Source organism: Orycteropus afer, unplaced genomic scaffold (assembly GCF_000298275.1).
Source record: "Orycteropus afer afer isolate SDZICR_OR568_19922 unplaced genomic scaffold, OryAfe1.0 scaffold00047, whole genome shotgun sequence".
Taxonomy (NCBI): Eukaryota; Metazoa; Chordata; class Mammalia; order Tubulidentata; family Orycteropodidae; genus Orycteropus; species Orycteropus afer.
This window is the reverse complement of record NW_006921634.1, coordinates 952,199-967,138: the sequence shown is the minus strand read 5'-3', so window position 1 is coordinate 967,138 and position 14,940 is coordinate 952,199. Positions and strand designations below refer to the sequence as shown.

Here is a 14,940-nt window from a genome sequence, read left to right as displayed (position 1 = left end):
TTGATAAAAATACATCCTACACTTAAAAGTCAGACAATTTTTTTTATATGAATGGTAACATTTAACTATAATTGTAACTTTACAGGGACTGTGAAACATGAAACTATAATCAAAGTATCATCACAGAGCATCTTAAAAGGAAGAACTCCAAAGAAATTTCAAAAACTTGAAAGTGAACTCCAAGGACTTGTATCAGATTTTAGATTATTCACATCAAAAAGAGCTTGTTACTTATGATTATTTTCTGAGCATACTTATTTTACTATTATTCACAAAATAAGTACAAATAAACACAAAAATATTTTGACAATAATGAGTAATTTTTGTAGCCTACTAACTAATTAAGAGATTATTCTGTTTTTCCAAATTGATATGAGAGTAAAAACAAAGGAATCTATTTGTAGTCATCCTGAGATACATACATTTGGTCCCTGTGGTCCAAGAAAATAGCAAGAACCTTCTCTGTCTTACTTACCTCAGCCCATTCTGTAGAACCTAGAAGTCCGAATTCTTCCGCATCCCAGCTGGCAAAAATGATAGTTCTTCTAGGTCTCCAGCCTGTAATCATTGTGAACACACATTGTTAAGTATACTCCTTAAAAATAAAGAAAAAATAAGTAACTTTCCGTCATCACCTACCAAAGAACATTACTTACCTCTACTCATCAGTTTTCCAAAACTCTGGACAATTTCTTGCAAAACAGCAGCCCCACTGGTTGGATCAATACCTCCAAATACCCAGGCATCCCGATGACCTCCTAGAATAACATACCTGTCTGGAAAAAAAAATGTGTTTTAAAAGAACTATAACTTTAAATACATTATAACTGGCTGTACTTTGTTTTAAAATTAAGTGTAGTCTTGCTTGAGCTTTCTCCCACAGAGAAAAGAAACACTATAACATAGAAACTTCTTTTAGAATTGTACTTGTTTTTCCCCTCCAAATCTAGTAGTTTCATGTTAGATAGGAAAAAAAAGTTAATTGTTGACTGCAACTTATCTTTCTCTTACTCCTTTAATCTTTATAAAAACCAAATTACCAAAAAAAAAAAAAAATCACTGACTCACCAGGTTCCACAGATCCTCTGATTATTCCAATCACATTATAAATCTTTGTAATTTTATTGGTGTTATGAACATGCATTCTAATCTTCCTAGAATTTCAAAGGAAATAAATTATTTCTCATGGACCATCATATCTAGAAATTTTCTTCCAATACTTTATTATGAAAAATTTCAGCAGTATAGAAAAACTATACAATGGACAATGGATTCCTATATATCCACCACCTAATTTTAGTAATTACTGCTATTGCTGAATCATTGCAAGTAAGTTGCAGTCATCATAACACTTTACTCCTCAATACTTTAGCATGCATCTTAAAGTCAAATTTTAAACACTGAATGTCTAATATTTTTTATTTCTCCTCTCGCAAAATTATGTTGCTGATGTTTATTTAAAATTCAAAATAATACATCAGTCAAAATGTCTGAGGTTTTCATTCTAAAATTTTAAAATACACTCTACTTAATTAGAAAAACTATAAGAAAATTATTTGAATGATATCTTAATATTTAGTCATTCTGGCCATTCATTAACTTTCTTCAAGTTTATAGAAGTGCTCTACCAGCACATTGTTAAAGAGCTGGCTGACTGATGCAGACAGAAAATATGATAAATTCTTTTGAATAGAAATTTGAGAAGGCCCTGCTAAAATGCACAAAGGAAGTACATAACAAAACATTTCTAGGCCATTACTGTCAACTTTGATTTGGGCCAGTCATTTAAATATTCAATTTTGAATTACAGTTAGCCAAATTAGAATACAAGTGAAAATACAATCAAGCTCAGTCAGACAGAAAAAAAATGTTACTCACATTTTAGGAATCCAAAATAATGTGGAAAATATTGAACTTTTTTTTCACATGGGAACAAAATAAATCCTTTTTTTTTTTTTTTTGGTGAACAGGAGGGCATGAACTCCAGCTGCTTCTAATTTGTGGTTATTTTTTTAATGAAAGCAGTAGCAAGCTGTCAAAACCTGTGTATTCTTAAGTACAGTTTCTGGCTTTCCCTCCTAAAAGCATACTGTGTTTCTGAATGCACACTGACTATATGAGCAATATTCAACTAAAAATGCCTTTGGGATGGGGAACTAATCAATGAATGAATCCTTTCATTTGAAGGCAAGGATTTAGTTTTGCTACTGAGAGAGAAAAACTAATAGCAAAAAATCAGAAATATTGTCTAGCATGTGTTTCTAAAATTATGAGCCTAAAATCTATGAGCCTAAGCCAGTCCTCGGAAGGAAGGTTGGGCAATCTACTTCCATAGTGATACAGCTTCGGAAACCCAAGGAGGGGTTGCTATGAGTTGGATCCAACTCGAAGGCACATAACAACAACAACCAAGATCTATGATTACTAAGAAGAAATAAAGTTTATTAATATTATGTCATTAAATGAAGAAAATTAAATAAGCAATAATGTAACACATGAAGGAGGGGAAAATCTACTTTAATCTAGACATTAAAATAAACAGTTTATCTGTTTAGATTCTCAAAATCACAACCACATCTTTAATTCAGATGCCTTCCTAGTGTTTAGTCTCATTTGCTAATTGCCTAAAGAATACCTGAATGTGTGTCCTATTATCACCCCAAACTCCTCACGTTCCAAATAAACTTAACTCTTGAACGTAGGCTCTGTAGAATAGGGATTTTTGCCTGTTTTGCTGTCTGGTGAATACTAGTACCCAGAATGGGGCCTGAGTAAATGCTCAATTAATATTTGTGAATTGAATTAATATATTTTAGTAAGGAAAAAGTGAGAAAGACTTTAGTTCATCCATCAGGGTTATTTATCTCTTTCATTGTCTTTGTCTATACTATTCTACAACCTGATAGAGATGCACAATCTATTTAGAGAAAAGTCAATTGACTTTCCTTCCCCACGATGGAAGAAATCAGTTTTTTTCCTATTAAGTAAATTCATTGCAGCATTCCTTATGAGTTGATTTGTTTGTGCCATGTTTGAATCACCCTTTGAACTAATTTTAATACCTTTCTGTCTCCCTCATTAATTAATATGTTAAACAAAATCGTTAACACACGTCAATCAACTCTATTTGGTACAGTGACTCTGTATATTCTTTCCATCTTCTTTTAATATTTCTTTCATCATTCAATATTTTGCCCAGAGAATCCTTCAATATTGCAACTCAAGATTTCAATTTTTTCCTCATTTCTCTCAGCTAGAAAAATGCTGAATGTGTTTTTCCCTTTTAGTTTTCTCACTTCAGATCTTTACACATTTCATTGTAATACTTTACCTTATCTTCTCAAGCTTTGTAAACTTTGGTTCAGCTCTTTAACTTCATCATTTCTTTCATTTGCGTTAGCTACTCTGGTAGTATAGTGCCTAAGGCACTTGACTGCTAACCAGAAGGCTAGCAGTTCAAACCCACCAGCCACTCCTCAGAAGGAAGATGGGGGAATCTAATTCTGTAGTGATACCACCTCAGAAACCCAAGGAGGGGTTGCTATGAGTTGGGTCCAACTTGACGGCATATAATAACAACAACAACAACACTCTACATTCAAGACCAAGTTTTAGAGTCTCTTCTGACATCCATTTTGGTCTTTTCTTTCTAATGACCATATTTTCCATATTTCCCAACTACTGATCCTTCTTTTTTGTTAATTCTTTTGGATTCCAATAACCAGTAATTATTAACACATCTTGATTGCATGATTGATTAATTTCAGACTGTAGAAGTTGGTAAAAATCTTCCATTTCTCATCTTTAGCATTTGTGACTGACACATATATCAATAAAATATTCCTAAAATTACCATACTATTAACCTCTGATATTTCTAATATACTATAAAATATTGTAATATTTCAATGTACTAGAATAAAAAAATATATTCTTACAGAAACTAAGAAATTCTAAGAGTGAAATTTCATGTAATTAAGATAAATCATTTTAAAAAAAGACAGATTTAATAATTTTGCTCTAATAAAAAGCTGTATCTTTTCTGATTTATCAGTGTTGTTTCTCCTCCTACATTTCAGGCATACCAAACTTCTTAAAGATTTGATCAAGACATGCTCTTTAACATCTACCCAATCAATCTAATCAATCTAGCTGGCATTTCCTGTTTACCTTATTGTTATGTTTAACAACAGTGCTTACAATTATAAGTTTTTTTGGCCTTATTATGTGCTTTACCCATTAATTCATTTAGCCCACACATTAACTGATAAATTATACCTGTTTTCTCTTCTTCTTTACCCACGTCCCTTACCTTAACCTAAAGTTGTATATATATAGCATTTTTAAAGGCATTTGAAAGCTTTTTAAAAACATTAGATGAGAGGTGAAAAAAAAATCAATGTTGAAAGTGTAACTCAAATGTAGTTATTTGTGAGACTTTACGAAACAAACTTAGTGTGATGACATTATTGGAGAAAAATGCATTATTCTGTAAGTACTTCTTAAGTAATGTAAAATGATCCGTTGTTCATTAATGAGAAGTGAGAAAAAGAAGATAAGCAAAACATACGTGGAGAATAGTTATCGTGATATTTTTCCATTAAAAATATAAAACTTTCCTAGACTAGTAAAGTAATGCAAAATTACCTGAAAGAATCATTCCCTGTAAAGCCAGGCCCGATATTGTAATTCACATTAAGACTTCCCTTCCAGCTCTCATCTGGTGGAGCTGGCCCTCCCACATGACTGTTGAGAGAAATAACAATGATAGAATAAGGCTGAGCATCACAATTTCCAAGACACCATGAAATTTGATGATGAAATATTTCATTCATATATCCAACAAATATTTATTGAACATTTACTAAGTGCTGGGTACCATAAACAATTCCTTTCCTTATAGAGTTTACATTCTAATGAAAGAGCTATAATCGAGGTAAGTAAAATAGTTATTATTTTATAGCTAAAAGGTAAGGAGAAAAAAATAAAAGTGAGGGAGAATAAGAATCATTAGCTTCCTTTCTTTACCTTAATTGGTTATGGGGGGAAGCACTGGGTCCAAGATATTTTGAAAACAGTAAATTTGTGATTGGATTAAGGAGACAAAATTAATTTTCAAAGAAGCTGATAATATACAGTAGGCTCTCAAAAGGCCATTATTAAGTCATATTGGCATGCACATTAAAAAAAAATAGAAGTCTGTATATATGCAAGGGAATCATTACATTAATTAATAATTTACTATTTCTAAATATTGAGCTAATATTTTACATACATGATCTCATCTAGCTCTCATAATAAACTTACCAATTAGAAACTATTATTGCCCTCCCTTTACAGATAACTGAATCAGAGAAACAATAAGTAACTGACCCAAGATTACACATATAATAAGTAGTTGGGTGAGAATTCAAACCAAAATGTTAGAATAATCCCTTTCATAAGTAATTCATACTGTCTCTTAAAAAAAAAAGAAAGAAAGAAAGAAAGAAAAGCACATCTGCAATTCAATCCAAAAGGAGACTTCCAAAATAGATTTTGTGCACCCAAAGAGCCTTAAGAGAAAGATATTTAGATTTACTGTACAAAATACAATTACTGAATAACTATTTCACAATTTGTGATCTATGCTTTTCCTTCAAAATGGTGTATTTTTATTTTAGTGTTTACATATTGCTGAACTATACCACAGTTATTGGATATGTATAATCTAAATATAGTCCATGAAATTAAATAATTTCACAGTTTAATTGCCATAACCACTCAGCAGAGGACTACAACTGGATCAAGAGTTATGAGAAAGAATTTCATCTTAGTTTTACTACTTATAAGCTGAGTGATGTTCAACAAGTGTTACAATTCTCTAAATATCAATTTTACTTCCATGAGATAGGATTACAATAGACTATCTGAAGAACACGTGAAAATGCTCCAAAACCATAAGGCACTCTATAAGTGTTAGATGCTGTGGGATGTATCTATTCTCAGTTGTTTAATAATTTTATATTTATTAGCAGCTAGTGGCCATAGATCAGAAAATAATTTCTAACCTTAGAGAACTAATATGTTCTATTTCTTTTTACTCTTTAATCACTATTAAAGAATATCTTTAAAAATAATTTGATACAGAATTAGCATGAAAAATTACATTTGATTTTCCTTATATGTACATAATCTTAAAAAATATCTACAAAAGTGACAGCATTCTCATTTGGATTCCAGGGACCTAAGAATAGGCTCTGTTTGCCAAGGTCGGCAGGGACATACGAGAGGCTGACAACAGGAAAAGAGACAGGTGGTAAGTGTATAAGTGCTGTCAACTAGTGAACAGAAGAGCACAGCACACTACCCTGCTTGCATAGATAACATACAAAGAAAACAAAAATTGTGGGCAAGTCACTCCAACATACAATCACCAACTAAATATAAACACAAAAATGTCACAATGCCTCAGAGACAACAGAGCATCACAGTCCACACAAAGAAGCAAGATAAAGCAGGAGAAACAAGGGACCAGGATACAGACCCAAAACACATCCCTGAGGAAGACACAGCACTGAAATTCCCTGATAAGAAATTCAAAAATTTTTATTTAGGTATCTTCAACAAATTGACAGATAGATAAGTCAAACACTGACAAAAATGAGGAAAACACAGAGAACACCCTACAGCAATTCTGAAAGACAATACAAGAACAAAATGAGAAAATAAATGAAAAATTAGAAATGATCCAAAATCTACACACAGAAATCCAGAAGATTAATACTAAATTTTCAGAAACAGATAACACATTGAATGGGCAAAGGACATTGAAAACAAAAATGAAATTCAAAGAATTGAATCAATGGAAGACAGAATTATGGAGATTGAAAGCAAATACCTCAATACTTCTTTGGAAAGGGATAAATCAGAAAAAAGATCAAAACAAAATGAAGAAAGCCTAAGTTTCACGTGGTATACTATCAAAAGGAATAATCTACATGTAACAGGAATTCCAGAAAAGGAAGAGACAAATAAAATGACAGAGAAAAATGTCGAAGATTTGTTGGGAGAGAATTTTCCTGGTAATCTGATGAAAGATGAGAATATATCCATTCAGGAAGCCCAACGAACTTCAAACAGGATAGACCCCAAAAGAAAATCATCCAGACATATCATCATCAAACTTACCAAAACCAAAGACAAAGAAAGAATCATGAGAGCAGCATGGGAAAAATGAGAAGTTACCTACAAGGGGCAACCAATAAGACTAAGCTCGGATTTCTCAGCAGAAACCATGCAGGTGAGAAGAAAATGGATGGTTTATATACAACCCTGAAAGAGAAAACTTTCCAACCAAGAATTATGTACCTGAAAAAATTGCCCTTCAAGTATGATGGTGAAATTGGGACATTTCTAGATAAGCAGAAATTAAGGAAATTTGTTAAAACCAGACCGACCTTAAGAGAGATGCTTAAAGGGAGCCTTTTGGACAGAGAAGCAACAACAGCCAACAACAACTGACCATTAAAACACATGATGATATAACCCAGAAACCAATCAGCTATAGAGGTATCCAAAGTAAATATGCCTACAAGGTTGTAAACAGGGAACCAGAGACATCAAGGGACAAATGAGGACAACTACAAACCAAAAAGAAGGGAAAAAAAATTGTGTCGTTACAGAACTTCTAGATGGTAGGAAAGTCAAGACAACTATAAGATAGAACAGTTCTAAACTGGAGAAGACAACTGTAAATCTCAGGGTAACCTCAAAGAAAAATGATAAACTTTCACATAAAAATAAAAAAGAGGACCAGCACAAATATTTAGCAAATACTAAAACAACAGCAATGAAGGAAGTGATAACACGATTCATAAACAAAACAAGCTCAGCATAGAAAATTAAATGGAACAAAGAAATCGATACCATGAAAAAGCACATAACAAAAATGACAGCCACAAATTCATAATTGCCAATAATTACATAACTGGCAAGGGACTTATCTCTAAGATTTATAGAAAATTCCAACACCTCAACACCAAAGGAATTAACAATCCAATTGAAAAATGGACAGAAGACATGAATAGACACTTCACCAAGGAGGATATTCAGGTGGCCAGCTAATACATGAAGACATGCTCACAATCACTGGCCATTAGAGAGATGCAAATCAAAACAACAATGAGATACTGTCTCACCCCAGCACTGATGGCAAGGTTCAGCGAGACAGAAAATAACAAATGCTGGCGGGGATGTGGAGAGATTGGGACTCTCATACACTGCTGGTGGGACTGTGAAGTGATAACCACTGTGGAAAGCAATATGGCGATTCATTAGAAAGCTGGAATTAGAGATACCATTAGACCCAGCAATCTCATTATTAGGTATATATTCTAGAGCCACTCCTTGAAAGGAAGGTTGGGCAATCTACTTCCGTAGTTATACTACCTCGGAAACCCAAGGAGGGTTGCTATGAGTCAGGTCCAACTCGATGGCACATAACAACAACAACAACTACAACAACATATCCTGGAGAGGTGAGAGACAGGACAGGAACAGATATATGCACACTCATGTTCCTTGCAGCACTATTTACAATAGCAAAAAGATGGAAATACCCTATGTGCCCATCAGCAAAAGAGTGGATGACCAAACTGTGGTACATACACATAATGGAATGCTATGCAGCACTAAAGAATAATGCAGAGTATGCAAAACACTGCATAATATGGATGAACTTGGATGACATTATGCTGAATGAAAGAAGTCACTCACAGGAGGACAAATGTAGTATTAGTTCATTGTTGTTGAGGGTCAAGGAAAGGTTTATATATGGAGGGGAATTTTCTTTGTTGGTTGTCAGGGGTGAGAGGGGAGGGGAGGCAACACTGCAAAAAAAAAAAAAATGTATTGACCCATGTCACTTCAGTTTTGTGTGTTTCACTGTTCATAAATTATATTTCAATAAAATGCATTAAAAAGAAGAAGAAGAAGAAAATGGAATATACGTAGTCAATGTACTGAAAAGAATTGATTGATATTCAACCATTTCAGGAGGTAGCATATGATCAAGAACCAATGATATTGAAGGAAGAAGTCCAAGCTGCACTAAAGGAACTGGTGAAAATCAAAACTCCAGGAATTGACTGAATACTCATTGAGATGTTTCAACAAATGGATGCAGCACTGGAGGTGGTCACTTGTTTATGTGAAGGAATTTGGAAGACAGCTACCTGGCCAACTGACTGGAAAAGATTCATATTTGTAAAAATGATCCAATAGAATACAGAAATTATTGAACAGGGTCATTAATATCAAATGCAAGTAAAATTTTTCTAAAGATAATTTAAAAATTGTTGTAACAGTACTATGACAGGAAACTGCAAGAAATTCAAGCCAGATTCAGAAGAGGATTTGGAATGGGACATCAATGCTAATGTCAGCTGGATCTTGGCTGAAAGCAAAGAATACCAGAAAGATGTTTTCCTGTGTTTTATTGACTACACAAAGGCATTTGACTGTATGGATAATAATAAATTATGGATAACACTGCAAAGAATGGGAATTGCAAAACACTTAATTATGCTCGTGAGGAATATGTACAAAGACCAAGAGGCAGTTGTTCAAACAGAACAAGGGGATGTTGAATGGTTTAAAATCAAGAAAGGGGTGCATCAGGATTCTATCCTTTCACCATACTTAGTCAATCTGTATGCTGAGCAAATAATCCAAGAACCTGGACTATATGAAGAAGAACATAATATCAAGATTGGAGGCAGACTCATTAACAATCTACAATATGTAGATAACACAACCTTGCTTGCTGAAAATGTAAAAGACTTAAAGCACTTACTGATGAAGATCATCAAAGACTACAGCCTTCAGTATGGATTACATCTCAACATAAAATTCTCACATTTGGGCCAATAAGCATTATGATAAATGGAGAAAAGATTGAAGTTGTCAAGGATTTCATTTTACTTGGATCTACAATCAACATCTATGGAAGCAGCAGTCAAGAAATCAAACAACCTACTGCTTTGGACAAATATGCTGCAAGAGACTTCTTTGAAGTGTTATAAAGAAAAGATGTCACTTTGAAGACTAGGGTTAACTGACCCAAGCCATGGTATTTTCAGTAACCTCGTAAGTATGTGAGAGCTGGACAATGAGTAAGGGAGAATGCAGAAGAACTGATGCATGTGAATTGTAGTGATGGTGATGAATATTGAATGTACCATGGACTGCTAAAAGAATGAACAAATCTGTCTTGGAAAAAGTACAGGGAAGTACAGCCAGAACACTTCTTAGAAGTGAGAATGGCCAGACTACATGTCTCATACTTTGGTCATGTTGTCAGAAGAACTAATCCTGGAGAAGGATATCACTGCTGGGTAAAGTAGAGGTCAGGGAAAAAGAGGAAAACCTTCAACAACATGGATTGACAAAGTGGCTGTGATGATGGGCTCAACCATGGCAACAATTGTGAGGATGGCTCAAGACTGGGCAGTGTTTCATTCTGTTGTACACAGGGTTGCTATGAATTAGGACCAACCTGATGGCACCTAACAACAACCTAAAATAAAATTTAGGAAAAAAAAAAAAAGGACCAGGTTTGCTGGTGTGATAGAGCATGGTGAAACCCCTGAGATTATGGCCCCTAGCTGCCCTTCAGGTCTGGAATTGAACCCACTTCTGTGACTTCCAGCCAAACAAAAAACAGGCATATAGGCTGAACATTTACAGTAGGTAGATACATTCCTTGGAGAGGTCAATCATGAGAGAATGGAAGTTCTGTGTATACACAGGCAGACAGCCTGGGGGATAAGAGTACAAGGGAGGGAGGAACATAGGGAAGAGGTAACTATGGGGAGGAAGTGGGAAGAGAGCTGTTGCATTAAAGTCAATGTCATGAGACAAAGTTTATGTTAACTGCTATATGGAAAATGAATCTGCTCTGTAAACTTTCACACAAATCACAATAAAAATTAAAAAAGAAAATGAGGATAATAACAATATCTATTCCATACTGCAGTTGTAAGGATTCATGAGTTAATATTATACAGAGCTTTGAACAGTGCCTGAAATATTATAAATTCTATGTAGTTGCTATGAGTCGGGTCTGACTCGATGGCACATAACAACAACAACATGCATTACTATTAATATCTAAATCTTCGAATGTGCACAGTTGCCATATTTTTCCTTACCTTAATTTACCCAAATCACTAATTAAAATTTTTTTCCCATATACTTAGAAATCAATTTAAGACTGAAGAATATGTTAAATGACTGAGTTGTATTTCTGTGAATGGGACAATCCTGTGCATAAGAAACTCAGCTTCATTATAACCAGTGGTAAATACTTTAGAAACAAAGAATCTATAAAACTAGAAATAATTAAATATAAAAGGTAGCTTATAATTTCTAAATACTACGAAAATCTATGTGTCCTATAATATTCTGAAACCATTTGCCATAATTTCTTTAACAGATTCAAAATAGACCCTTTCATGAAATCAATCAATATTTGACAGTTTGGAGTCTATTACATGCCAAACCTCATGTTCAAACAAATGGGATCATCTTACGAGATGAGGTCATTATTTTAGGATCATCTCTACTGATATGTATTCCTAATTCACCTTGTCTTTTCCTAGAAATCAGTCAGATTAAGGAAGCCTTAGACTCATTTGTTTTGTTTTTGTTTTTTTCCCTATCTCATCCATATGAACATCACTGGAGAGGTAATTTACAAGCTTGCAGTTAATTCTCATATTAGTTTTCATCTACAGAAGTACAATGTGAGTCACTTTTCCCAGTATTCTTGTTAAAAAAAGGTAAAAAGGAACTGGTAAATTAATTGTAAAAGTATATTTCTTTCAATTTACAAAATAATAAGATTTTAACACTTAATGTACATAAAGACGAATTAATAAGATATTTATTTAGGTCTTCAAAAACCAATGTGAATCTTATACTTACATCATGTTTCAATTCAGATTGGTCATGTTGTTCAATAGCCACATGTGGCTAAAGGCTACTGTATCGGACAGTGGATATATATAGCAATGTAATCACTGACTTGGCACAAGTATTATAGTACTTTTAAAACAGAGGTCAAGTATAAAATATCAAATGAGTATCTAAGGAAATAATGACTCAAAAAATTCCAAATCAGTATTCACTTTTATCTTGGGACATATTCTTGCATTTGAAAACATTTATTTATGGCAAAGAGAGTGATGTTTACTATTTCTTAGCCACTAAACTGATTTCTTTTCTCTTATTGAAGAAAAAGTGGGGTCCTCTGTTATTCTTCAGAAGGTATTTTGATGTAAGACATTACTATTAGCTTAATTATATGAAATTGATTTTATATCAGAAAAGGACACTTTAGGACAAAATATCTTACTATCATATCTAACTAGAAAATTATACCGTAGTATTTTTTCTGCATCATTATATCCAATGGGATGCACAGGGATTTTGGGTATTCCCACTCCTTCTTCCACATCAAGCCTGAAGGCATACTCTGAAAAAGTCAAGGGCATGAAATGAAAACAATTAGAGAATCTGAGCAAGAAATATAAGGGGATTTCTTTCACTGTTACTGTAAATTTGCTGTAAGTTTGAAATTATATTAAAATTAAAAATTTCATAAAAGTAAAGGATTGATTTATCTAGTATGACCTATAGGATTCAACAGTAAGACATTAATTAAAGTCTCCACATTTTAAGGTAACAGAGATATATAGTGATTATGCTGTCAGGTCAGTTCCAACTCATAGTGACCTCATGTATAATAGAATGAAACACTGCCTGATCCTGCACTACCCTCACAATCATTGAGCCCACTGGTACAGCCACTGTAACACCCATCTCACTGAGGGTCTTCTTTCTTACTGACCCTCTACTTTACCCAACATAATGTCTTCCTAAGGGACTGGTCCCTTCTGATAACATGTCCAAAGTACGTGAGATGAAGCATCACTATCCTCCTTTGTAAGGCGCATTCTGGCTGTACTTCCTCCAAAACAGATTTGTTTGTTCCTTTGTCAGTTCATAGTATATTCAATATTCTTTGCCAACATCATAAGTCAAAGGCATCAGTTCTTCTCCAGTCTTCCTTATTTATTGTCCAGTTTTCACAGGCATATGATGCAATTAAAAATACCATGGTTTGCTCATGGTGTCCTCAAACTGATATCTTTGCTTGCTAACACTGTAAACAGCTCTTTATAGATTCCCAAATTTGTTTTGACATTACTAATAATTATTTTGAATTTTCCAAGAATATTTTACTTCATCAAGGTTATCTTGAATCCTTCTTAAGAAGCTTCAGTTAACAAGATGTCTGGAAAATATGTCGCAGATTCTAAAACTAGACATAATTAGGAAAAACACTAAAGAAAATGTATGCAATCTTAGTAATAAATAAAATTATCTTATACAAACAATGATACAATTTTATTTTCAAAGGAAAATTGAAAAATATGATCAACTCTAAAACCTTCTTGCTCTTATGCTTTTAGCAAGATGGAATAAAACTAACAGAATATTCTATCATAAATAGATAGATAGAATATTCTATCTATTATTAAGTATTTTTAAAAGATAGTTGACTGTTTAAAGAAAAATATTAACAACACAAGTAGACAGAAAGTCAGTAACTATGAAAGACTTGAACAATACTATTAATCATCTTGACCTAATTGACATGTATAGAATACATCACCCAAAGAGAGGAGAATATACATTCTTTTTTAAAGGCATATAGAGCATTTATAGAGGTATATCATATTCTAAACCATAAAACCAAAACAACCAAACTAATTGCCATCAAGTCAATTCCGACTCATAGCAACCCCTCTTTGGGTTTCTGAGGCAGTATCTCTATGGAAATAGATTGCCCAGTCTTCCTTTTGAGGAGTGGCTGGTGGGTTTGAACTGCCAGCCTTCTGGTTAGCAGTCAAATGCCTTAGACACTACGCCACCAAAAGCAAGTCTCAATAAATGTAAAATGATTCAAGTCATACAAAGTATGTTCTTTGACCTTGTTGTTGTACTTATGTACCGTCAAATCAAAACTGACTCATAGTGACCCCTCCTTGGGTTTGCGAGGAGGTAACCCTCTGGAAGTAGATTGCCCAACCTTCTTTCTGAGGAGTGGCTGGTGGGTTTGAACCACCAGCCTGCTGGTTAGCAGTCAAGTGCCTTAGGCACTACACTACCAGTGGAAATTAAATTAAAAGTCAATATCAGAAAGATACCTATCAGAAAATATCCCCAAATATTTGGAACATACTTCCATATAAGCTATCGGTCAAAGTAGGAATCAAAAAAGAGATTAGAAACTATTTGGAAAAAAAAAAAAAAGAAAGTATTTGAGTAAAAGTAAAGACACAAGATATCACAATTTATGCATTACAGCTAAAGCAGCCATAGAGGGAAAGTTATAGCACTAAGCACCTATTTTGGATAACTAGAATGGTCTCAAACAAATAACATCAGCTTCCTTCTTAACAAACCAGTAAAAATAGAACAAATGAAACCTAAAGTAAAAAGAAAATAACAAAGATCAGAGCAAAATATCTAAGAAGTAGGAAACAGAAAAACAACGTAGATAATCAATAAATCCAAAAGCTGGTTCTTTGAGAAGATCAATGAAACTGAGACCAGAATGATCACAAAAAAAGAGAAAATACATAAATTGCCAATATCAGGAATAAAGGAGGGGATATCACTCCAGTATACTCAGACAATAAAGGAATATTATAAAGAACTCTATATCCTTTATAGCTCTGGTAGCATAGTGCCTAAGGCACTTGACTGCTCACCAGAAGGCTGGCGGTTCAAACCCTCCAGCCACTCCTCGGAAGGAAGGTTGGGCAATCCTACTTCCATAGTGATACTGCCTCGGAAACCCAAGGAGGGGTTGCTATGAGTTGGGCTGACT

The 14,940-nt window shown here is 33.8% G+C and overlaps 1 protein-coding gene across 1 annotated transcript in view; it reads right to left on the bottom strand.

Annotated features, from left to right (window-relative positions):
- LOC103194636 (N-acetylated-alpha-linked acidic dipeptidase 2) overlaps positions 1-14,940 on the bottom strand; it is a 64,212-nt gene that overhangs the window by 22,158 nt on the left and 27,114 nt on the right. Inside the window, exons 7-11 of the mRNA XM_007938051.2 lie at positions 12,423-12,516; positions 4,647-4,745; positions 1,069-1,154; positions 657-776; positions 476-558 (exon numbers count right to left, since the gene is read on the bottom strand). Of these exons, the coding sequence (XP_007936242.1) occupies positions 476-558; positions 657-776; positions 1,069-1,154; positions 4,647-4,745; positions 12,423-12,516 (482 nt within the window). The remainder of the gene's footprint in view (positions 1-475; positions 559-656; positions 777-1,068; positions 1,155-4,646; positions 4,746-12,422; positions 12,517-14,940) is intronic.